At 36.5% G+C, this 25,744-nt stretch overlaps 1 protein-coding gene across 4 annotated transcripts in view; it reads left to right on the top strand.

Moving 5' to 3' along the window:
- Positions 1-25,744, top strand: part of GSTCD (glutathione S-transferase C-terminal domain containing) — a 73,187-nt gene that overhangs the window by 27,535 nt on the left and 19,908 nt on the right. For all 4 annotated transcript variants that reach the window (XM_074589424.1, XM_074589425.1, XM_074589427.1 and 1 more), the window contains 3 exons: positions 24,329-24,444; positions 24,659-24,703; positions 25,118-25,246. In XM_074589424.1, the coding sequence (XP_074445525.1) occupies positions 24,329-24,444; positions 24,659-24,703; positions 25,118-25,246 (290 nt within the window). The remainder of the gene's footprint in view (positions 1-24,328; positions 24,445-24,658; positions 24,704-25,117; positions 25,247-25,744) is intronic.

Genomic DNA, 25,744 nt, shown 5'->3' with positions numbered 1-25,744 from the left:
GGGGTCAGTAAGGTGTACTTAAGAGTGATGCTGTGGTACAAAGTGACACTTTGTAGAGAAGAAAATGACGACACATTTCTTGCACTTTTTTGCCTGGAAATTACGTATGAGAAAGCGTTGAACTACTTTTTTTTGAGTCCTGTGTATAGTGTTGCCATTTCATAATAGCTAATTCCATGTATGCCATCCAGTCGGAATTACACAGATGCTGACCATTCATGCGCTGCTGGCCCTCAGAAGGTCCTCATGGCAGCTGGCTAACTAGCTGTCAAGAAAATCTGCCTGTTTCAGAACTTCAGCAAAAACATTTTAGTATTCCAGCTCCTGTACAACTTAAATTGAACTTTTGTAGCACCAGCATTGCCTTTAAAAGAAATATTTAATGTGCTTCGGCATTCTGCTATTTCTTGCTGTAGAATGTCCTCACTGCTTATTTGAAGATTGTACTGTAAGTTTTCTCATTAGACTTAAATCGCAACTCCATTGATGGTAGGGTGTAACCGTTGTACAGCTTGTGTCCTGTAGCTGTTTCATGTGTCATCCATCCATCTGAGAGTATGGGGATTCATAATTCATATAGCTATGTAGCATAATCAACACAAGGATTTGAAGTTAGCGTTTTTTCCCTTTCTTTGCAGTATTTTTATAGGTCACTTACATCGTCGTTCTCTACACATTGTAACTGACGGCCAGATGAGTTTTAAGTTTATTAGCTCAGCTATTAAGTCAGCATGACTGATCTCTGTATTTCTGCTACAAAGCCTAAGCAGTCCTTTCAAGCAGAGGCATCAGGAGACCTTCGTTACCTCTGCAACAGTACTTTGTCTTTTTTACTTTCTTCAAAGTGTAATGTTGAGCTGGGCAATCTGTCTTGCAAGACAAAAATGTGAACTGGTCGAGGGGAATCAGTTTTTCTTAGCCGTTTCACCAGTGTGCTGGTGAGCGTGTGACTTTTGGAGCTTAAAATCTTCACAGGCCACAGGAGGGCAGCAAAATCTGTTTGGTTAAGAAGCTGTACCTGGATGGATGGAGCTGTGCCCTGCGACTAAGGAGTCACCTAAGAGAAAGGTGCTTTTTATGTGTCAGTTCTCAGCACAATAACCTCTAATCCTAAAATTTGGGACCATCTGTTGGAAAAAGACATTTGAAATATTTTTTTTTTCCTTCAAATTAGAGTTGGTGATTTAACAGTTGACATATTCATTGTGTTGTAGTAGGACCTAAAAGCAATAACAGCAGAGTCTGTTGTGCTAGGTGCTGTATAAACACATAGCAGAGTAATGCCTTCTGCCTTGGCCTTTTTCTAGTCTAAGAAAAGAGGTAACAGCTGAGCAGCGAGTGATGGAGGGAGAAAGTTGATCAGCTCAACTTCTGCTGGTTATATATCTTTTGGGGTAAAGGAGAATGCTGGGAAAATATTTGTGAGAGGATGAGGAGCTCAAGGGAAATTTATGGAAATTTTTTCCTGGCACATATGTAACAATATGAGAAGAATTGTGCAAGTGATTTTAAAATTATTTCTTTATTGATCAATAAATGCTGCCATAGTTAAAGGGCCAACATTTTGGTAATTGAAAAAGATGGTAGCATTGAAGGCCAGGTTATGGCTGGAATTCAGAGGAAAGAGAAATAACTTATTTGATATAGTAGAAGAAAAAAGTAGGCAAATGAAAGGATGTAAAGAGGTGAATTTCAAGCAAATAACCAGTAATTTATTTTTTTTTCGTAGCAGCACTCTGAGCACATGAGAATATGTGACCCTCTTCATTACGAGGCGAGGGCAGTAGTCACAATGTGAAAGAACTGTCTCACCTATGCAAACGTTTAAAAGTGTTCCCCAGAAACAAGTCAAAAAAGATTCTCTCTCTTGATTGAACCTCTCCCAACTTCTCTTCCTGGTATAATCTTGCTTCCAAAAAAGGAAATGTAGGCACTGAGAAATTACACAGAAGTTAAGATCAGAAGATTAACTAAACATGAGAAAGAAAGTATAGTTTCCATGCTTGGTCACAGAAAAGACTTCAGCCCAGAGAATGACTGAAACTGAGCCTGAGTGTGTCTGTCTCTCCTCCTTTTGGTAACAAAATGCTGCAAACATATCAGAAGAATTTATATGTTGTTCTCACTAAACTTTATTGACATTCACTCATACTTTGTTGTGGGGATAGGTTCTTAAAAAACATTATTTGTTATTGATTTGGGGGGGAAGGATTTGCTGTAAGTTGAAATACCTCCTAGGTGATTTACATTATCTTTTTTTATAACGTTCTTTGGTGAACCCATTAGATTACTTGTAGATTATTTGTGAAAAATAATTCAAGCTGTGTTCTTAGTTCTCAGTTTCTTATTTTACTGGATTACTGAAATGCTATTAATCTCTCTTACTTAGTATTTAATTTCCTTAAGGCGTTATCTCTAAGGCTTAGATTTTATGTCAACTCATAAATGATCATAATAAATAAAATGGAGGTTTATTTTGTGGTTATTGCACTAGACAGTTTCCTTTAGAAATGTAGGCAAACATGTTCTGAACAAGCTTACTTTGCAGTGTCAGTTTTGTGTGCTGGGGGGGGACAGGACTGCCTCATTGTAATGTAAAAAGCATATCTCTGTTGAGGTACTGTCAAGTTTTGTGTGGCATTAGTGAATTTCTGTAAGCTCTTTATTGACATTTTATAAGGAGTTTATGAATGACAACATATTTCATTGAAGCAATACAATAGGCTTGTGTATATAAAACATACTTTGAATGTAGTGTTTCTGCTAGAAACACGGTATTGTGTGTACTCCGTAAAGGTAAGCATTGTGCAAGTGGCTGCATATACCTTCTTTTGCCCTCACCCAGTCTCCATCTGTTGCAGAATTCAGGTACAGATTTTGTTTCCAATCCATAAATCATTTGTGACAAAATATGAGATAAAGAGGAATTTTTCTGTCTTCTGAAGTTACTCATGGTTTCCATCTGCACTTTCAGTGTTTCTAGATTTCCATGTTACGAACCATGAATGCATTACTTGATTTGGATACAATTCCACCTTGGATAAGGTCGGGAGTTTCATTTTAGCTTTTCCTTGAAGTGAGTTTTTAGGCCACAGTTGTGCATTTAAAGTTCTAATCAGCAATTTCAAGGAAGAGAGCACTGCTATGTTTGAGAAAAAAACCCCAAACCCAATAGTGGTAAAATAAAAAAAAGTAAAATTATTTTGTTATGAGCGATTCATAATCTGTTCTGAGTAGTCTGATACTTTCAAAGCTTTTAATTGCACAAAGGAAAGGGCAGACTACTGTTTGTTTAGTGTTTTAGTGAAGGTGGTATTAATTATTTTGTACTTGAAATGCATCTTCTCCAGATGGTCTGGAATAGCTTCTGAAAAGTTAATTTTTGGCGCATGTCTCATGTCAAATTTCTGGCATCTTACCATAGAGATATCAAAAGGAATTCACATCCTTTAAAAATTTTTAAAGCATCGAAGAGCAAAGGCAAGTAGGAAATTCAGCCGTTTTTAGATGTATCTTGTAAGTGTAGATGAATTGGAGAATAATCCCAATATTAAAATCAATCAAATCTAATCTGAAGCAATAAAATTTGTCCTGTGTTACTGTGAACATTAATCTAAAAATACAGAGATAACAGAGACAGACATGACGCTTTTATTTCAGTTTGTGCTAGGATATTACTTTAAAACTTTTGCAGATCTGAGATCTGTCACCAAGTTGTTGGTCTTTGTGTTGATGTTTAAATCGCTTTTGTAAGTATTGTGAGTAGACCAGTTGAGACAGTATTCATTTAATCATTCCATCAGCGTAGTCTACCTGGAATTTTCTGATTTGTCTGATCAGTGAAGTGCTATTAAATCTGCTTAAATGCTTTTGAATATCACATTTGCAGATCTTTCCTGTGTTCCTGCATTTTTAGGGACAAGAAATATGAAACAAAACAACATCCCTCCACCCCAAAGACTAAGGTACCTCTTAGCAGTATAAATCGTTCCGAGTGCTTTCATGAAGCAATGCTAAACTGGACAAAGTTCTTATCTCAGCTTTCAATTGCACTGCGTGTTTTCTGCAGTCCATCCTTTGTTAGGAACAGTATGCTGGAAAAAATAAAGATGCACTCTTAAGTGTCTCTGTTTTACACAAACACTCCTTGCTGTCCTGGACTTTGAACCTGATATTTTGAAGTCTGCACTAAAAGTTAGCTCAAGTTGTAAATTGTTCTAGGCTGTGTATGAGACATCCAAGACAGCATACGGAAACAGGCTTCCCTTCCCTGTCCTTCATCAGTTAAAGGCATTGTGAAATACTGGTGTATGTCATGACTTTTAATGAGCTAGCATTTCTTGCTGTATCGTGGATGTTTTGGTGCAAGTTCAGTGGGACTTAACTAGCCGGTATCTTTAGCAAAGAACACAGTATTGTTACTTGCAATGTGACAGGCTTACTTTGTACAAGAAATAAGGCAATTTGTAGATATAATACCTTGAATCATGCCTCATATTTCTTTTGGGGTTTATACTAATATTGGGTATATTTTGCTTTAAATCTTATTTATCTATCTGTATCATTCTTATGTTTTTTTGTATCATCAACAGAAGCTACTTGTATATGTGTTGCCTGGTCTCAAAATGCATGTTTCAATAACGTTAAGAGGAATTTGGTGTTCGTAGCTCATTTTCTCTCATACAGGGAAAAGAATGTAATGAAATCTTTGTTCATAAGTAGTAACTGCAAAGCGAACTGGGGTATCAAATACATATAGGTAAGCTTGACAAACCAGGCTTGCTGTGCAAGGTAAATTTTGTGGGATCTAATGACAAATCTAATGTTTTTCATATTTTAAATGGATTATTTGGTCTTTTTTTGGCTTATATTCTTTAGACTTCATCAACTGTAATAGACAGAATTATTGTTTTTACTTTTAACAAGCTTCATATTACTGCTACAGATCTAAGGGTGAGTGAAATTTTTTTTTTTTGTGGTTCTTTAGAGGTTGCGCTATCTGTGTTCCTCCGCATTCTCTTAACATGGCTCTTTCTTTTTGAGTACATTTTCAAATCATCTGGCTAGATACTTCAGTGGATTTTTAAAAAATAGTGTAAAGTAGTGTGAAGAACAGAGAGTTTTTATTTCCAAAAGCATAAGTTAACAGTTTACTTGAGGGCTGCTGTTCATTCACCAAAGATGGCTGTTCACAGGTGTTGATGTTGCTTGGTCAATGGAAGTGAATTCTTTTGATTCTGAACTCAGTAAACTTTTTCTTCTTAATGTGAGAGGGAAAGCCTAGTTTGTTCTGCAGTGAGAAGTTAAATTACTTTTTTTTGTTAGTAGTCTGCAGTGAAGAGTGGCCTCCAGACCTTGAAAAAGGCTGCTTTTATATTTAGCAAAATGGAAAAAGGGATGAAGCAACAATGCTAACACTGAAAAATATTTTAGTTATATTCACTTAGTTCTATATTCTGTTTGTTCTTGTGCTATGTATCTTCTTGAAGGCATGACTTTAAAGTGTCCTCTGTTGAAGAGAGCACTGCAATGTACTTCTACAGTATAATGCTGGAGAATAATCCAGGTAAATAAGAGAGACTGACTAAGTCCTGTCACCATGACCTTAGTCATGGGTGTCTTTGGTGTGACTTCCTTCACTTCCAGTTTGTGAATATTTGCTTATTTTGAGCTTTCTAATCATAGTAGGCATCTGTTGGTCTGCAGAATTCTAAGGCCAGGGACTTTTCTGTTTGTATTCCTGTAGTACTTAAGTTTCTCAAGAGAAGCAATGGGTTCACTGCCAGATCTCTTCACAGTACAAGTCTGATCTGAATTAGGCATTGGCATGCTACTGTATCTGTGACAAATTAGCACACAATTTGGAACTTGTGCCTAGATACTGCTATGCTAGCTATGGAAGGACACCCGAAACCTGACTTGGCTTGAAAACAGTGCTATGGATAGTCAGCATGTTATCTCAATTAAAGCTTTTCAGTACAAGTTAAATGTCAAAAAAAAAAAGGGGGGGTGAAGGTGGGGGGCGGCATAATTAGAAGTGTCATTTGAGCCCCCAGGGTGATAGCAAATCAATGCTTTGCAATATGAGGAAGCTGCATTTTTGGTCTGGCAGTAGTAGCACGCAAGCATGATTTAATAATTTGCTTAACTTCCACCTGACCTAGAATCCTTTTTTGTGCTTAATGCCGCGTGTACCCGTAATTAGAGTCCTTGTCCCAGAAGAGCTTGTTGTCTGGAGAATCTGTCCCTTGTTCTTCCTAGAAGACCTGATTCTGCCACTTCCTCCATATATTGAATTATACTTCAATTTCACTTGGTTCATTTCCAGAGTAATTTCCTAAGGAAGAAAAGATAAGGATGTAGAACTTAGCCGAGAGTTATGGGTATCTTAGTTCTAATATCAAGTCCTTCTTTACTTCCAATATTGAACGTCTGAAAGGATGTATGACCGGTCTGTTCGTTTCACCATCTCATTACTATCAAATTTGTTTCCCACAAACTCTGTGAAAACATTTTAAGCCTAACTCTGGACTAATATAAAATGTACTGTTTTGCTTCTTTGACAGTAATTCAGCAGTATAATTGGTTTTGAAGTACTTTGGCTGAGATCACTGCATCTCTGATCACTGTAAATCAGTAAAATAAGAAACCCAAGGTAATACTAAGGCATTTTATTTTTGGGGTTTTTTTTGTTTTTTTGTTTTTTTTTTTTTTTTTTGAACCAGGTGTATGTATTATGGCAGCAAGTCTTTATTCTGTCTTCTGCAATCCAGGTAGTTGCAATTGTTTGCAAGACAATTACATAGATATCACTCTACACATTCAATTAATATAATCACAGGGATGTACATTTTTAACATTTCTCATGACTGACTTCTTTTTTTCCAGAAAATTTCGATTGGATTTGGCCTAGCACTAGTTAGGGATTTAGTTTAATGTGTTTAGTCTTTCAGCATATGTTAAGACTAAAAACAAAATAAAAAATACCACAAGAAAGCATTTGTAATGTTCATCTCAATCTCTTTTCCTGTTTGCTTTGTATAATCAAATTGTTGCGTTTTTTCGCCTTGTTTATGCAGGCTCTGAAATACTTTAATTGTCTGTACCTTAAAAATCTCTTCTGATGAGTGGGTTGTTGCAGTGTAGTTGTTCCGTGGTTATTCGATTCCAACATAGCTCTTTCACAAGTTTCTACTGGAAGTAGGAACACAATTAATTCTATCCTTCTATTGTAGACATTTATGTCACTGGTGTTGCTGTGGTATCTAGTTCACGACTTCTCAGCTGATAAAATTCAGATCTGACTTGTCACTGACATGGGACAACAATAATACCCACGTAATAGCCTTGGCACTGGGCTTAGCTGATGTGCCTGAGAAGGTCTGCAAGAGAAATATGAAATAGCCAGAACCTGAACTCTGCTTCTGCATTACTATACTAGCCAATCACCCATCTTTTTCTCTTCAAATAAAATTGAAACTTTAGGTATGATTTGTAGTAGTGTAAGAATGAATGTATTCTAATCATGCTGGACTCTGAATGTTGTGGCTGGGCTGGAGTGTGGGATTGAAGCTCTTAGAATAGTTTTTCCTGTCCAATTTTTTCACCTTTAAGGGAAGAAGGAAGATTCAGGAAAATGTGGGCAGTCGTAGCATATTCAGTAAATGGGTTAATCTGAAATGCAAAACTCCTTAATACTGGAATTTACAGATCTATCTCTACAATAACTCATAGCCTAGGAATTTAGGCCTTGCTTGTTGAAGACTCTGTGTAATCCTGATAATAATTTAAATGGTTTCCAAAATAACGAGTTGGGATTTCCAGGCCTAATTTTCCTGTAATTTGGAAACTTGTTACTGATCAGTGTGGTGTTATATTAAGCAAGTAGCAAGAAATTATTTTTAGTATAAAAGTGTATTGTAAAATATTTATGATATGCTTTAAAATAATTATGTTTATGGATCAGTGTATATGGATATGTTTCATTCTTATTTTTAACGGATATAGAAATCTGTAAGCAAGTACTTTGAAAAGTCTTGTAGCCAGGGGTTTTAAGGTTATTTTTTTGTATATAATTTTTAGAATCAAGGGTTAAGAAATCTTGACTGTTGACTCTTGAACAGCTTCTGAATTTATACTTGTAGCTGATTTGGCCCTTTAGTTTAACCATAAGGTAGCTATACAGCCTTTTTATGTGTGCTAATCCTGAAATTGTTTTCATTCTTTGGTGGTTTCTGTAGCAAACTGGAAGTAAGCAAAAATAAATGTCACTGTGCTTTACGTGTAGGAAATGTGGAAACAAACGCCAAATTTTACATCCAGATCCTGTAACTTCAGACTGGTAGCTTCCAAATAAGACATTACATTGGTTAGTCACATTAAACTTAGAGTTCTATTTTCTCTGTCACACCTCTCCAAAAACCTCTGGCATGTAAAATTGTGATAACTTTTTGTTCCATACTTTTTTTCCCATGTTTGCAGGACCTCTTGTCTTGTAATAGACAGTGAGTCAGATAGTTTTGGACCTCTGTGTAAAACATTTCTTAATGGTAGTAGTTTTTAAGGCAAGTGGATGCATTTTGAGTAAATAAAGTGACTGTTTCATGCTTTTTTAAATTAGCCATTTTTAATTCTAGTGATTTTTTTATAAATGTATATAAATGTAAACAGTATATAAATGTAAACAGTAAAATTCTTCATTTGAGCACTTCATTGCTTGCCCATTGCTAGACCCTTATTCTTTGTAATTTATGTGAAGTAACCAGTAGCCTGCTAGACAGGTATCAGTTTTGAGGAATTTTGACAATGGAAATAAATTTTGTTCACATGGTTCCTCTCAGTTTAGCTAATTTAAAATATGAAAGCCAACATAAATTGGTATATAGTCATCTTTCAAAATTGTTAGTGTCCCTGTAATGCATTTTTTGAGCACAATCTGTCGCTGTACAATTTTTGTGAAGCATTGCCATAATTTCTTCACTGGACTCTCATCTTTTTTTGAAAGACTAGAAATGATTTCTTAATTAAAATAATCTGTTTTGCTAAAACAAAACAAAACCCCACACAATCTGAGCTAAGACAGAACAGTTCTTAATCCTGTGTTCTATGCTATGCAAATAAACATCTGCCAAATAGATTACTTTCCATCTTATCTGCAGCACGTATTTGACATTCTGCTGCTTGTGCTTGTTACTGGATGCTTTGGCCCAGTTGTGATTCCACTTGATGTCTATTGGAATTAAAAGTTCTCTGTAACTTATTTTGGATGATGTTAAGTAAGATGTGATGCAGAAAATAAATCATACCTTCAATCAAGCTTTTTTGACATTTTGGATCTTAATTGCTTTGTAAACAAAGGTTAGATTGTTCTTTCTATATTTGTGTCCCCCATTGTTTCCTTGTTTCAGGTTAACATACGCGCTTTACCTCTCTGTTTGTTTTTAACTGTGACATAAAGTTTACAGCCACAGTTGATTCTCGCTTGTAGGGAGCAAGTAGAACATATGGCAGAGATTATGAATGTTGAACTCCTATTTGAGCCATAATGTCAGAAATTTTGTTTAAATATTGGTTTGTAGCTGTTGCGATGTCAAACAGTAGGGCTGAAAATCACTGCAGTAACTTTCCGCAGAACACTGGTTGGTTGTAGACTCAGCTTCACCTGGGTTTGTGTCAAATTCAAAGCATACAGGTCTATACGAACATATCTGTTCATTATTTTGTTATCAGGGAGATGAGCAGATTTTGTGCTATATGTTTTTCTGAAGGTCCTACAAGGATAAGTTAATCTCTAATCATTAGGTAATATATCTATTTCAAGGCATTTTATGAACATAGAGCTTTTTTTTTTGGAAATTGTTCATTATTTTAATAATTGCCATAGGGAAATCCCTGCTTAAAAAACAGTAGTTTATTGAATTAGTTAAAAACATATAAGGGAACTTCCTTTTGGTTTTATGGGGTTTTTTGGGGTGGTTGGTTTTTTTGTGTTTGGTTTTTGTTTTTTTTTTTTTAGTAAATTAAATTTTTACAGTGACTTGTAGAACTTATTCTTCCCTACTGCAACCATGTGTGTACTTTGTTTAAATGTAGGTGTAGTCCTGTTGAGGTTGTGTAAAAACTGAGCAACAAGAGTTTCAGTAGAATGACAGCTTTAATGTTATGTTGCTCATTAAGGTAATTCAGTTAGACTTGCTACTGTACAATATATACAAAGCCAAATAAATAAATTTTAAGACTCCTACTTTATTTAGCATATTCTTTCGGTTTTGTATTGCAAATATGTTGCATAGTCAAGTGCTCCGTACTCCATTAATTTCCCATTTAATTTTGTTGTGTGTCAGAGAGGGACAGAGCACAGTGCTCAACTCTTCCTCCCCTCCCTCCCCCCCCCCCCCCCCCATTTACTTTTCTGAAGTATTTTCAACTCAGTAATAATTAATTAATTAAAAAACAAAACCTAACCCTGTAATATTTTAGTCATTAACTCAAAACAGCTTTATGGAGAAATCAAATCTGATGGAATGTGGTCCATAGTCTGTTCATAAGACCTCTAGCGACTGCTGCATGAGTAAAATTAGAAGCATAAGTCATGGTTACATTTTTGTATAAAGTTGCAATACAAGAGAAGAAATCGGCTTTACAACATGAATTGAAATGAAATGAATTGAAAACCATCGATTACTTTGTCTTCCATCCTCAGATTTTAGTGACCGTAGACTATGTATATTGCACTTCTCTGCCAATATTCACCATTATGCAGGTACATGTTGGAGGTTGTAGTTACTATCACAGCTCAGGTTTTCTTGGATTTTGTAATTAAAAATACCCCTTAAAATTGCCGAGTGCTCGGTTATGGATACTCATGTGTAGTCTTTTTTGTCCTGTTGTAAGAAATGCTTTTCCCTGTAATTGCAATATAATTCTTTCAGTATAGAAATGCTTATTCTAGCTTCATGTCTTTTCAGTTTGGTTTATTCAAGAAATGGTTTAATCCAAATGAAATAATCCCATCAAATAGCCTCAAAATAATCCCACTGTTATACCAGAAACACCCGTTTTAAGGATTATATTTGTCTAATGGTATTGATCTGACTGATGACACTTTTCTCTGTAAGTTAGGCTTTGTGCTATGCTGTGTCTGTATTAGTTACTGACAAAACAGTTTTATGTCTTTGGCCTTAGAAGAATTTGCTCGCAATGTCAGTACCCCTTTAGCTTGCTCCTCTTTGAATGCTTGCTTTGCGCTGTGGGTAGGTATATAAGGGTTTAAGCATCTGCAGAACTTCTGTCTCAGAAATATCCCAGGAGTTTGTATGTGCCTTGCTGTCGTAGGTAGTGTCCATGCAAAGGTGAAGGGTCCCCAGGTTTCTCAGTTCCTTTCAGCTACTTTGAGAAGCTTTGGTTTCCTTGCAACCTGCGTTCCTGGGATCTTCCCTTCTCAATTCCCCACACAGTTAAAAGTCCAGAGAAATAATTCTGACAGTGCTTACGTTGTAGGTAGAATGGGATGCAGTAGGAATCTTGCAGATTTTTCTGTGCGCAGTTTGTAAATAGGAAAACTTAGGAAAATAGCATAACAAAAAAGGCGAACTGTGAAGTGATTCTGAAGTAGGCGACCACTTCAGATATTGCTCTCTTAGCTTCATATGCGCAATTTATTAGGTGAAGAGGTTTATAGCCACCAATACTTGGTGAACTATTAGGTCAGTTTCTACATCAGCATTAAATGACGATGGTACAGTAAATGTATCTGTATGACCTCCAGTACCACAACACTGTATCCACAGATAATGTTGGTGAGGGAAGAAGATTTCCATGAGATGATTTTTTCCAGTAGAAGGGCAGTATGGCAGTTGAATGGGTTGCCCAGGGGCATGTGGTACTTGCATGCTTGGGGTTTTTTAAGACCCAGCAAGACCTGCCCAAGTCTTGATGGTAGATCTAATTGGAGCAGAAGGTTGTACCAGAATAACTCCAGAGGTCTTATCCAAAAAACCATTGCTGTGATGATTTGTTTGTTGTGCTGTTTTCTTTGTGCATTTTCCAGCTTTTGGCTCATTTGACATTATGCTGGCATATAAGGTTTGTGTCAGAGACCATTTTCTACACAGTGCCCTACAAATATTTGCCTGTTGTTTAAAGATCTTAGGTTTATGTTCTATACTACTCTTGAACTATGTCATGTTTTTACTATTTTCATCTGTTTAGTCATGTATTTTTCATTAAGGCAGCTGTTTCGATGAACTGCCTTCTGGCAATTAGTAGGAGATACACTTTCTTCTTAAGTTTCTGAAGGCAGATGTTTCTTTAGCATGAGTCTTTGTTTAGTTGACTGAGCTGATTAATTTCTGTTGGAAAAGAGTTGATAATTTTTCATTTCTGTTGGCTTCAGATCAATTTCTGAAATATTTATGGAAACTCAGCAAACTGCTTGAATTACTTCAGTCCATGCTACCCAATTTTTTTGTCTCTCTCCATCCCCTCAAAACTGCTTGTCTAATTTTGTTGAAGTATAATAAAGTATTAACAATATATTGGGGAGATGAGGGAGAGAAATGTGCTGATGTTTTCCCTTCTGCAAAGAACTCAGTGTTGACATAAAAAGCAGGAAGACACTATCGTGCATTTCCTCCTCTAAAGTAATTAATACAGAGTTGTCATGCTGGAGATAAGTTTATGGATGACCTTACTGTTTAGTTAGGTGGCCTTAAGTATGCTGATAATTTATGCAGTAAACAGAAGTGACCTGTAAACTTAAACTGAAAGTACTGCTGTTTGTCCGGCAGCCAGCTGTTCAGAGCTGCTTGCCACAGAAGGACCAAATGAAATCATGTCTTTGTTTCCTAATGTTCTTTACATGTAAAGTCTAGGAGACTGAAGTACAGTACTGGGCTGATGCCCACAGTTTCATTAACTTTTTTTTTTTCCATTTAAATCCCAGTCTCTGTTTCAAAAGTGGTTGAAGGGATTTATGGATTTTCCTGGCTATTTGCTTTCATAAACTATGTGGGAATAATACAAAAAGCAAAAGCTGCTTAAGACACAAGTAAAAGGAGCTTTTTGTTATTAGAACCATTGATAAGGCAGTAAGTGCCAATTGTGTATATCCATTGTCTTGGAAACTCAATTTTTGCCTCTACTTTGGATTTCGGGAAAATGAGTTAACCAGTGACAATCTATGCAAGCCTGAGTGCTTTTATTCCTTATGGTATCAGTAAGGAATTTTGCTTTCGTGTCTCTCTTTTGCTGTCTTGTCATTTATGTTTATAGTGGAGAACTGTAGGCACAATTAGCTTTTCCAGCAGTGTTTCTGAAGTGATCTTACATGGGATTAGCCAGAATTAAAATATTTTCTATCTTTAGGCATCTTTCTGAATTGATATATCCAAATTATCTCTAGTTGATATTTTATACTTGCTCTGAAAATCTCCTAGGAATGTATTTATTTATTTATTTGTAAGTGCTGTATAGCATAAGCCGGCACTTCTGTGTTATTTGAGAGGCATTTCCCCTTATGCATAGTCCTTCAGAAACTCACTAAAATGTGTTGAAATTTTATTACATTTTCTTTTTATAAACTTGATGTAAAATGTTATTGTCTGCATGTTGCTTATTTTTGACCCATCATGAAAAATTTCTGTTTATGACAGGATTGTTTAACTTCACAATCTTTCTGTCATAATGTGTGCACTAAAGTAGCATTTGTTCGTGACAACTATTGCTATGAAGTATGATCCAGATGATCACACCATTATTTTTTATTTATTAAAAGGAAAAAAATAGATATTTATTTTGTTCATTTCATGGCTTGTCTTCCACTGCATTATAATTCGCTTGTGCTGATTATAGTCAATTTGTGATTTACCTGATTTGGAAGGATTTGAATGGGTGGTTTGCGTTAGTGACAGCAATGAAAAGGAGCAGTTTGAACAGGAAAAATTTGCAAAATGCCCTGATTCTGTTAGTGTGGATAGATAACATATCTATTACAGCTCTAAAAGTGGATAGTCTACCAATGGACTATCTTTATGAATGCATTTATTATGAAACCTGTGGTTTTTTTCATAATAGTAAATGCTAAAGTTTCTTAGCAAGTGGTCTGGTTTTACATAGTTACAGAGCTCCTCGAAGGCAAAGCTGAGAATGCTGAAATACTTGTTGGCTCTGACCCAAATTGGTTACCCAGAGCACCATAAACATACAGAAGGACTACTTGGCTGTGGTATGTTACCTGCAAAATTGCACAGCTAGCATTCAGTAACAGGAACTTAATTACGGCGAAAGGACTACCATCTCGGCTGCTTGTAGCTTACTCATTTTGTGTTCTTAGTATGAGAATGCACAGGAGGGAAAAGATTATGGAAAGAGAAATGGTAATTGAAAATAACTTTTTTTAAAATCTGTCATATGTACTACTTATAACAAAATTTATTTATTATAGAATGCAGTTCTGGAGGCTATACATTATACAAACATTAATGCTGATCATCAGCATTTACAGCTGATAACCTGGCAGAAACAGATACTGACCTTCAGCATCAGAGACTAAAAGAGCACTTATCTAAAGCTGGCGACTCACTTGAAAACTGTATAGAAAACATCCCAGTTAACTAGGTATTCGAAGGAATTAATTGTGTTTACTGTCTAAACTGCAATTAATTTTGATGCCCCCCCCCCCAGCTTTGCTAAGAAAATTAATTAGAAAAAAAAGAAATGAAAGGAAAACAGTTAAGTCGTCAAGCAGTTACTATTACTGAATTGAAACCTTATGATGGAGTCAGGTAATTCCTATATTCCCTATGAACTCTTGAATGTTTTTTCAGCCCTTTTAACTAACATGAACCAAGTGGATACCAGAGATCCTCATTTAATACAGTAAAATTGATTGACTTGATTAAAATTTTCATAAACTTGAGATTCATACAGGATCAAGCTGAAAGTGCTGTGATAATTGCAGCGTAGATCAGACAAGATAGAAATCTGTAACCTTGACCTTTCTATGTGCAACTAGAAGGACTTTGTTTGGAAGTTGTATCCAGCTGTTGTGAAATTATGTGGTTATTTGCATATTAAAATGTCAATAAATTATGAATTGGTCATCAGACTTTTTGCAGTGTGAGATTTAATTTTTGTAATGACTGAAGTGCAGGATGAAATTTGATTTCATCAGAGTAAGTGGTTTGGAGTGATTCCTCCAGCCGTTAACCTTTGTACAGTAAACAGACATGAGGTGTAAAGTTAAGCAGAAAGTACTGCTGTTTGTCCAGCAGCCAGCTGTTCAGTTGCTTGACACATAAGGGCCAAATGAATCATGTCTGTCTTTTAAGCCAGCTTTTCCTGTTTCTGAATTATTAGTTCAGGCTCTCTCACTCTTACTGATAAGCAAATCAGAGACAGAATCATCCAAATTATTAATATACTTAATATTTAAAATTTTTTTGCTTATTTAAAGGCTGTAGTGGGAATTAATGCGATGATGCATATCAGAAGGTGTCTTTCCATTTTTCCTTCAGCTAGTTGTGATTCCCTACTCCTTACTGTACAGAGGCATTTAGCTCTTACCTTTTCCTTAACAATCAGTTATAGATACTCTGCATAAGGAGCTCAGAAAGGGAAATCTGCTATGTTCCTGCAGGCACTGTGAATAGGCGGCCTCTTAACTACTGAGAATTGGTCCCCTGGAGACAAGATCCTGCTGAACAGCTGTCAGCGTGAATGACAAGGGCTTCTGGCCTTGTTTGGACCTCGGCAGGGGCCCATCTCTGGTTCCTGCTGGGGAACGAGCTCTCCTGTTTCTGCAAGAGACAACCACTCCTAGCTCCTGGTGAGCACTGAATGCAGCAGGAATTCGCTGTTCCCCTTTCTCAGCAGCACAGTAGCTGTCAATCAGTATATTAGGCTTGTGAAAGGTAAAGAAACCATTTGATTCTTATTTCATTATCAGGTAGTGACATCTTCAAGTGAAGAAATTTTGCAGAAAGTGAGCAGCCCCTACCTCACAAGCCTGGATGTTGCTGAAATTTGGTATAATATTGTAGATAGGTAAAACAGCGCACCTTTTGGGCTTGGAGACCTTTTTCCATATTTAGCGCAGCAGGAGTTGCTTTTCCCTTTCCTTTATTCTTCCCCAAAAGTTTTATTGTCTTTCACTGTTTAAGGTTTGTATTGATGTGCTTTCCTCCTCACATCTTAATCAGATGTTCTGCTGTAAGTGATAGATGGGTTTGGGCACATAAGGAGTGGAAGATAAAGGCAAAAAGCAACAGAGGAGGTAAAATGAGGACAGAAGATGTAAATTTAAAGAAACACCGCTGCTGTAAAGCTGTTACAAATCTCTCTGCTGTACTGTGTTTGCTCTGACACCTGCTCTTTGAGCAAGACATTTAGCACTCTTAGTACCTGTAACATATCCATTTGTAGACTCATAAGATAATTTAGGTTGGAAGGGACCTCAGGTGGTCATGTAGTCCAGTAGGGTAAGTTATGAGGTCCTGCAGCTGCTCATGAGTTCTGAACACGTTGACTTCTTTATGGCATCTTGACCCTAAAGAAATAAAGATAAGGGAGAAAGGTGAAGAAAAAGAGAGAGGAGTGCGAGAGAGGCAGCATATGAATAAATGAGAAAAAGAAGGGTAAATGCGATGTGTGGGTTTTTTTTTTTTCCTCACAGTTCTGTCATGACACAGCGTTTGATATCTTCCTTGAAATCCCATGATCGTATAATATTGCCTGCTTTCATTTTAAAACAAAGCAATTCCCTAATCTTAGGGATTCTGGAAAAATAGCTTCAAAATATGAATCTCAAAGGCTTCAGAGTGAAAAGAAGGACGAACAGACATTGTCAGTTAGTTTAAATGTGTAATAGCTCAGAATTTTGGTACTGATCTAGTGTTTTGTGAGAGGTGCTGGTACATGATTTTTCTAAAGATTGCTGTTGTCAATATTATAATGTGAAAAACTTAGGTGAGCATGGCTCTAACAAGTACATGCTAGTGTGGATAACACTCATTAATTTTGAGTACTTATAGAGGCTTCATAATCTAGTACAAAAAAACTTAAAAATAGTGTAAATACTAGATTAGATGTGTGAAAATGATGTTAGCTGTTTGTGTCTGGATTGCTTTTTGTTGAATATTCAGAAGATGGGTTTTGAAGATGAGCAATTGGAAAAAAAAACCCAAAAACTTTTAGAAGTAGAACGTAGTTACATTCAGGGGGAGCCCAGCATTAATTTTCATTGCTTTTTACTGGCTTTTGTTGATCTTTTTTAAAGATGACTTAATCATTTTTTGCTTAAAATCCTCTAATACAAAAAAGGGAAGCAGGCCATATTCCTGCTTAGGTTGTCAAAGGTCAGTTTTCATAGCTGTTTGACCTTTTTAGACTACACCAAAGCAGTGTATGTGAGATGAAGGTTTGGGTTTTTTTTATGCCTGAAGTAATAAAGCTAGTTTGCAAAGCTTGCCTTAATAAGTAGCAGATTGTTTAGTAGGATCAGGAGGGACTCCTATTTAAAAAAGACAATAAAATGTGCTCGTGGAGTTCAGTTGTCTTTCCTGTCCTTTTTATTATTGCCCTATATCTATAGATTTTAAACCATGCATTGTAGCATTCTCTTCTCCTACTCCCTTGACTGTAGCTAAAATATCACTGCATTTGATCACAAAAGCCTTTATATAGTAAAAAATAATACATGCTCTGAGGATTTCTTTTCTGGGCTTATCTGTTGACTGAAAGTGCATGCTATACAGAATGCTAGTTTATAGTTTATATAATAGTATATAGTTTATATGTTTGTGTTGGTTTTTTTTTCTCTCTCCCACCCCCCAAAATGCTAAGGCTGTTATTTCATATGTGTGCACATTAGTAATTTCATGAATGCTGTTAGTTGTCTTTGACTTGCCAGAAACATTCAAGTGCGCAAAGTCCAGTCTTTGCAGAATGGAGTCCGATGCATTCTGAACTGCAGAGCAGCTGTGTATTTTTCGCTGTAATGAGGCTCCGGGCAACAAATGTTGGCTTTTGTCAACCCATTTGTTAGTTACAGCCTCCTTAGAGGTTAGTTAAAAAGCAAACTAACGTAAACCAACACAACTTTCCTGAAAATCTGATTATTGTTGTGATGAGGCACAAACAAACAATGAAAATATCCAGTGATCTGATAGGAAAGGGTAAATAGACTCTATGCCAAGACAACTTAATAGCAATTTTCTTCAATTGATAGGGTTGGCTACTTTTAGAAATACATGAAACTGTAGAATTGGTGTATGTACCTTTTACCTCTTTTAAAAAGTAAGCATTTATGTGCACTTTTACCAACGAGTAAAGGCACCTGGAGTGTTTCCAAACCTCATAGTTCCAGAATATATTTTGATAAACATCCACTCGGGGGGGTGGGGGTAGTGTGCCTTCCCCTGAACTGTTCACATAAATGTGGCTGCTGATTACTTCTATTCATACAAATACACTCTGGGCAGCAGGATGTCTTTCTGTCTGCTTCAGACAGGCATATTATAATCCAAATTATTTTATAAAATGTTAACAGTAAAAATAGGAAAATGAGGTTTTCTTCATGGCAACCTGATCTATAAAACAGTGTTTTCCCTGAATCTTTAGCTCTTACTTTTGTTCTCCAAGAGTGAATGGAGAGAGAGCTTAAAAAGTGGATGAGGTGAGGTGTAGAGAACAGTAATAACAGCACAGTTTATCAGCTAATGTTGCTGGTCTTTATTACTCACTTGCTCTGTTTTGCTTATGTCTGTGATAAAGTAAGATATTTCATTATACGATTAATGCATTAAAATTCTGACGCAAAAGTAATGAAATATTTATACAATTGGAACTAGATTTTTTTTTTAATTTGACACAACTCAGTTACTTTTGAAATTAAACCAGTGGGAATTTCCAGTCCCAATACAGGATGTGGTCAGACTTCTCTCTCAACGGCCCCACTTTCTTTTCTGGGTCCCCCACTTTGAGTTATACCCAAGTGTGAAAACCACAAACACAGCATTTGCTGTATTGAATTTAAGTACTGCTCAAAAAAGATAATCATCTATTTACCTGATCCAAGTTGCCTCCTTCCTTTGTTATGAAAGTGGGGTGAGAGGGAGAGGAGGACTGAGATACGCTTGCCTCTCACATACCTTTTGGGTAAGTTTGCTGTTTGATGCAGTGTGTATTTCAGACTGCGATTCAGCTGGGTCTTTACCATGATGTACTTGTAGATGATACTGAGACTGGCTGGCCCATCTCCTGCTACTTCTCTCTCCTCTGGTTTGGTCATGGAATAAGAGTAGGAAACAGAAGTGGCTGAAAGCTAACAGTTCCCTTCTTGGATCGGAGGGGAAGAGAGACAGGTCAGTGCAGCGAAAGGGGGCAGCTGGAAGGTGGCCCCAGGCTGGAGAAGGGGAAGGCAGATGTTCAGCGTTCAGCATGGGCCCACACAGAGTGATTAAAGCAGCTAAAGTCAAAGAAGAATATTGTTCAAGTAACCAAGGTGACCACTGGGCCATAGCAAAGTTACTGTCCTTGCTAATGGTATTTACTGCAAGATTTGGCAGAGTTCTTTATAAGAAGGTAGTATTATTATTTCTGATTAGTAAGAACATTTCTTTGTAAATAAATGTCAGCTGAGCTGGCATCCTTCATCTGTTTGAATTATGCTTTTTCTAGCAGTTGCATGGGAACCACTGTACAGCTATATTAATCTGACAAATACTATATTTAAAAAGACATCTATAGTGCAAAACCACAACAACCACCCCCAAAACAAAGAAACAAAGAACCCCCCCATGGCCCAACAGATATCAAAAATAGTGTAGCAGGAGTTAACATCATCAAAGAGAAGGAAATATGAGCTGAGTATTAAGAAATAATTAGAATATGCTGAATTATAAGGAACTACAAGGGGGAAAAAACACATTGATTTCAGAAAAATGTGTTCAGCTTAGTATAAAATAATAAAACTATCTCTTTTGGCTTTTGCTTTATAGTCACTGAGCCTTTTTGCTATACTAAGATTAAATCAATATAGCAAAAAATATTCTCTACCTAAATTTCCATGAAAAGCAGACTCACATTATCATTTGAATTACTTAGATGAGGCTTATGGAAAACCTAATAATAAGATATTTGTGCTAAAACAATAGAAGTATGCAATTCTGCCATAGAAGTATCCCTTCTGGAATAGGACAATGCAGGTATCGTGTGTTATATTTAAGTTTTGGTAGTTGTGTGTTCTGTTGTACTGTGTTGTGACTGTTACGACTTCAAAGTTAAATAGGGTTAAAGTCTTAGAGATGGTATTTTGGTTTTGCTTATTTAAGGAAACTTTAATCCCTTTTCAAGTTTAACTTGAGAAATATGGAAGTATGATTTGAGGAATGAAGGATTATATGAACTTGAACACTGACAAAAGGCAATATAAAAATAAAGGGCTTTTTGCCTCCTGAAAAGTTACATTTCTTTGTGCCAAAATGAAAGACCTCTAAGTGCCACAGAGCTCTGCTTGACAAGGGCTGAATTAACAGTAATGTTAGATTCATGAAGCTAAATAAAATATTTTTGTTGTGACCATTAATTAAAATGAAAATGTTTCTGAGAGTGTATGGCAATCTGTCAGTTGGGTTCTTAGGAAAGGAGCAAAGCATTTTGTGGGGACCTTTTCAGTGTATTGTAGGAAAAGGTTACATTCTTCAAGGTTTTGCCTTGTAGGGCTAAATTTGAAGCTACCTCCTCTCTTATTGTTCTTGAAGACAACAATTAGCATTGTTTACCATCACAGGGCTTGAGAAACGCAAAGTGAGCAGTAGTGGTTTTAGATGCAGAAGTTTTAGTTGAATCTATTGCCTATTTGCTGTAACGAAGGACTACTGTGCCCAGCTGTGCTAACTAACATTCTCTATGGGCTACATCACGGCTTGTTGTGTTTCCGTAATTCTAGCTATTGAGCTCAAAATATAGAAGTAGAACAGACGAAAGACCTATTGATTCAAGCTTGGTTTTCTCCATCTCTCAAGGGAATGTATAGAATCACAGAATGTGTTGGGTTGGAAGGGGCCTTTAAAGGTCATGTAGTCCAACCCCCTGCAGTAAGCAGGGACATCGTCAACTAGATCAGGTTGCTCAGAGCCTCATCATCAAGTCTGGCCCTGAATGTCTCCAGGGATGGGGCCTCCACCACCTCTCTGGGCAACCTGTGCCAGTGTTTCACCACCCTCATTGTAAAGAAATTATTATTATTATTAATTATTATTATTATTATTATTTGTTATTTATTGTCCGTACAGTAAGGGAAGACGAAACTTTGTTGGTAACCATGAAGAGTTAATTTTTAGGGAGTTTTTAAAGGCTATAGGCTAGTATTTTTTAAAAAGTATTTCTTATTAATTTAATACTCAGGAAGTTGACTAACCAAGTACTAAGTAGTGGATCTCTTGTTGCTGACAAAACCTGTTATCATTTTACTTTTTGATTTTTAATGACTTTAGGTTCTATTTGCTGACTTTGCACAGTATGAAAATTTGATGGCATTGTTCAGGAGTTGCACTTGATAATAATAAATCCCAGACCTCTTGGGAAAACCTTAGGGTTGGGGAATAAGAGCAGAGAAGTTGGAAAGGGATGTAAGAGCATTTGCATGCATGGATTTTTGTGCTGTTTGTGGCTTGACAGGTGTGGTCTCTCCTTCAGTATTGTGCAGGAAAAAGGCTCAGGACATTTGTGCTATTGCCTGTTGAGAGACAGGAGTTGGAAACAAAATTGTTTGCCTGGTCCCTCTCATAATTACGACGATTGAAGTTGAAAGCGGATATAAGAGAGTGATACAATAGTTACCAGGGAAAAAAGCATTTACAACAAATCCCATTAAATTAATTGTGGCAGTTACTTAAGCTCAGGAAGCCTTGAATTCTTAGGGTTTTCCACCAAGAGAGCTTGCAGAGAAGCAACCCCTGTTAAAAATGAGTTACAGTATAAATAAAGCCACCAAAGTTTAGGAGGCAAATTTTGTTGTGTTCAAACCCATTTTGGAGAACAGAGCTGACCTTTTATCCTCACAGTGTATTTCTAACTAAGGGGTTTTGTGTGCTTTGACTGTCTTGAGGAGGTTAAAAAGGCGAGTCCATACCGAATCCTGTCAAACAAAAAACTCTGTGCTTTCATCGTGCTTTTGCAAAGCCCGTTTTTCTGTTTTTTAGCTGAACCTGAAATGTTATCCAGTACTGATCAGGAGTTATGTCCCTGCTTCCGTCTTGCTATTTGTGCCTCCTGCTGCTGTCCACTAGTTCTGGACCTGCAATATCACAGGAGGCAGCTTATACCACAGTTAGAAGTGTGCCTGCACTTTATAGAGATAAGCCGAGCTAATTTTAAGCTGGTAGCTTGGGTTTTAGTCAGATAGGAGCTGAATAGGTTTTTGGAAGGCTAGCTTGCCCTAAACGCAGAGCTGTCCGTGTCCAAACTGGGTTGTTTAAAGCAGGCTCAGTTTTACCTCTTACGGCTGTGTAATCATAGTCAGATGTAGGTATTGTGTGTGGACAGCTTCTAGTGGGCTTCTAAGGAAGCTGTATGTGTTGGGAAGCCTGGACTTGCTTGGCTGCTCATTTGCTTATCAGATGAAAGAATTCAAACGTGACTCAGTTTCTTGCTGCCTCCATAAAAGGGAAAGGAATCTGGTCATTTTTTTGGAGCAACATCTATTTTATTAAGTACTTTATCAGGTAGAATTGAAATAATTGAAACAAAAACAATAAGATGTGTTGACTGATGAAAATAAATCCAAGCAGTAGCCTGTATTATGAAGATAAAAGTCCCTGTGAATTGTGCCCCTCTTGCCACAGCTGTATTTCAGGTGTGTGGGATATAGCAGACAAATATAAATTAGATTTCTTGACTCTTTTTATTTGTTACTTAGGTAACCTCCGTTAGATTAAAGCTATGTGCAGGACAACAGCTACTTTTTAAAACTCAAACAATCCTTTGTGATTGTGTGTGCACGTATGTGCATACACATACATAGACACAGAGGATGTACTTGTGTGGTTTTTAGATATAGGATTTTCTAGGTAGTAATATCACAATACCTGTCTACCTAACAAATTATATGTTTGACCTCACAAGCTGAATTTCTAGCTCAAACACCATGACAGCACTGGATTTTGCACATGCGGGAATGCCTGCATCTCCCATTGGCTTCAGGTGGAACTGTAGGCGTTGAGAATTTGAACATTAGTTTATCAAATGGAAGCATGAAAATTAGAGATGAGCTATGGAGCAGTTCACATAGATATTTGGCATGCAAGGAGTTAGGGTTTCCAAGTATAGTTTTTCATAAAAGGTTTTTCTACACACATGAGAGGGATGATTTCTTAAAATGTATTTGTATTTTTACATGATGTGGTAAAAGTTGCGTATCCACAGTCCTTGTATACATTTTTGTCATTAGAAAGCTTTGTTTTCTGGGTCTCTTCTTTGTGTTAACTTTCACAAAGTGTAAAAAATGTTTGATGTGTAACAGTGGTTTTATTTTTATAAAACGTACTATTTTATACTTACAAAGCTAATAAGAAGTGAGGAGGTTGTGTTCCGTCTCTTAATTTCCATTAAGAAATAGTACACATTTTAATATGTCACCATGCAGTTTAGCCACCTAGGAATATTTTTTAAAAACGTCATTACTCTGTTTTTTTAAATGACTGTCAGTGCAATAACTGTGCAGAATGAACTCTGCACTACTTCCTCTGCCTTCTGAAAAGTGAAAAAAGTGAAAAAAACTGAAAGTTTTTCTTTTCTTTGCCCTGACAGTATAGAATGTAATGTCTTGAAAAGTGATTTTTTTTTTCTCATACTACCCAGAGCAATGTTGTTATAATTTTATCTGACAAGTTTGTTGAATTTGATGGATTATTTGTAAAGTTAAATGTTATCTACAGTAAAATATAACAAAATATATACAAAGTAATACATTTTCAGAATAGTGATTTAAACAATAAACTGTATAATAAATGCAATTGATGATGATGATAATTGAATTGCTTTTGTAATATCCAGGAAGCTGGATTTGATTACCGTATATTAAGTTTATATGATTCTATTCCGAAGGATACATTAACAGCAACAAGTGGAAAGTGAATTTTTAAATATGCAAAAGTTTTAGGGAAAGCTCTACCAAATACTTGTGAGTTTAGCTCAAAGGGGATTCGATGCCCAAGTGTTCCAGCCAGTTTTTAGTCTCAGCCATAAATTTCATTTGCAATGCTTTGCTGTTACCATCAATGTTGAGAACTGCCGATAACTACTTAAGCATTTTTTCTGTCATCCCCAGGAAAGATGTCTAGAGACCGGGCTCTGAGGAAACAGCAGCAGTTGAATAATTTGGTAGCAGCGGTGACAAAGCTTGCTAAGCCTGGAGATGTGATTGTGGATTTTTGCAGTGGAGGGGTAATGTATATTTTTGTTTCCATGATGCATTTTCTTTCCGCTTTCCTCTTTGCAGTTCTAGGTGGTTGCTGCCACGAAGTAAGGCAAAAGTACAAATGCTGAAATTTTATCTGCTTTCAAAGGTTCTGTCACTGGGTAGCGGTCATGTAATAGGTCAACAACAGGGAACACTGAAAACTGACTCAGATTTTGTTGTTTGTTTTTGTTTTCACAGGGCCACGTTGGAATTGTTCTTGCTCACATGATGCCGTCATGTCAGGTAATTTCTAAATAAAAAGTCCAGACAGTATGAGCTTTTGGTCTGTGATAAGCATCTCAAAAAGATGTGTATGGAGGGAGAATAAATGTGAAGACACAGTTGTCTCAGCAGGGGACTTAGATTTGAAACGTGCAAATTTTTAGCATAATCCCAACTGTGTGCAGTGCTTGCCTGAGTAAATAGAGGTTACAGGAAAATATGAAATATTTGCAAGCTGATTGATAGTGGCAAGTATTAAATACCTTCCATGGTTGTTGGGTTTCCTGCTAATTATTTTTTGGAGATCTCAGGCTCTGCCACAAGTATTTTAGAGGTTTTCTCAACTAAGCTACTAAGTTTTGTGCTTGTTGGTAATGTTATACTTTGATTTCTCAATATTATTTTGCCTTACTTTCTGCTATGTATGAAATCTAGGTGGTCCTCATAGAAAATAAGGAGTTGTCTCTGATGCGTGCTAAAGACAGAAGTGATGAACTAGGTTTAAACAACATTTGGTTCATTCAAGCAAATTTGGACTATTTCAATGGCACATTTAACATTGGGGTAAGTGATTATAATTTTTCCACTTCAGAGTTTCAGTGCCTGGTTAATTATTTTTAAAACAACTGAAATATCTGAGAAAAGAAAATTCTGTATGTCCTTACAGACAGGTATTTTTGATGCTATGAGAAGCACCCTTGTTATATTAATCTGTATTAAGTTTGTTTTCTATTTATTATTTGTTGCAAATTGGCATGGCTTGTATATTACATGAATGAGGAAAGAAGTGTCTGCTCCAGTCAAACACAAAAATGCAAGAGCTGCCTGACCACGTTGAAGAAAAAATAGGGTAGATTCTTGGTTTAATCATGTTATTTTAAAGTCATTATTGTATGTACTCTGGAGAAGGTTTTGAAGATGGGAAGACTACTGTTGCTCAAATTAAACTTGAGTACAGTACAGTGATATCAGAAATACAGTTAGGTGACAGTAAAAGCATTTTAAGATAAAGCAAACAACTCAAGACTACACAGTGCAAAACTGAGAAGGAACTATCATGAC

The sequence above is a fragment of the Larus michahellis genome, chromosome 5 (genome assembly GCF_964199755.1).
Source record: "Larus michahellis chromosome 5, bLarMic1.1, whole genome shotgun sequence".
NCBI lineage: Eukaryota > Metazoa > Chordata > Aves > Charadriiformes > Laridae > Larus > Larus michahellis.
Note: the sequence above shows the minus strand (reverse complement) of the source record. Positions and strands in the feature narration are given on the sequence as shown.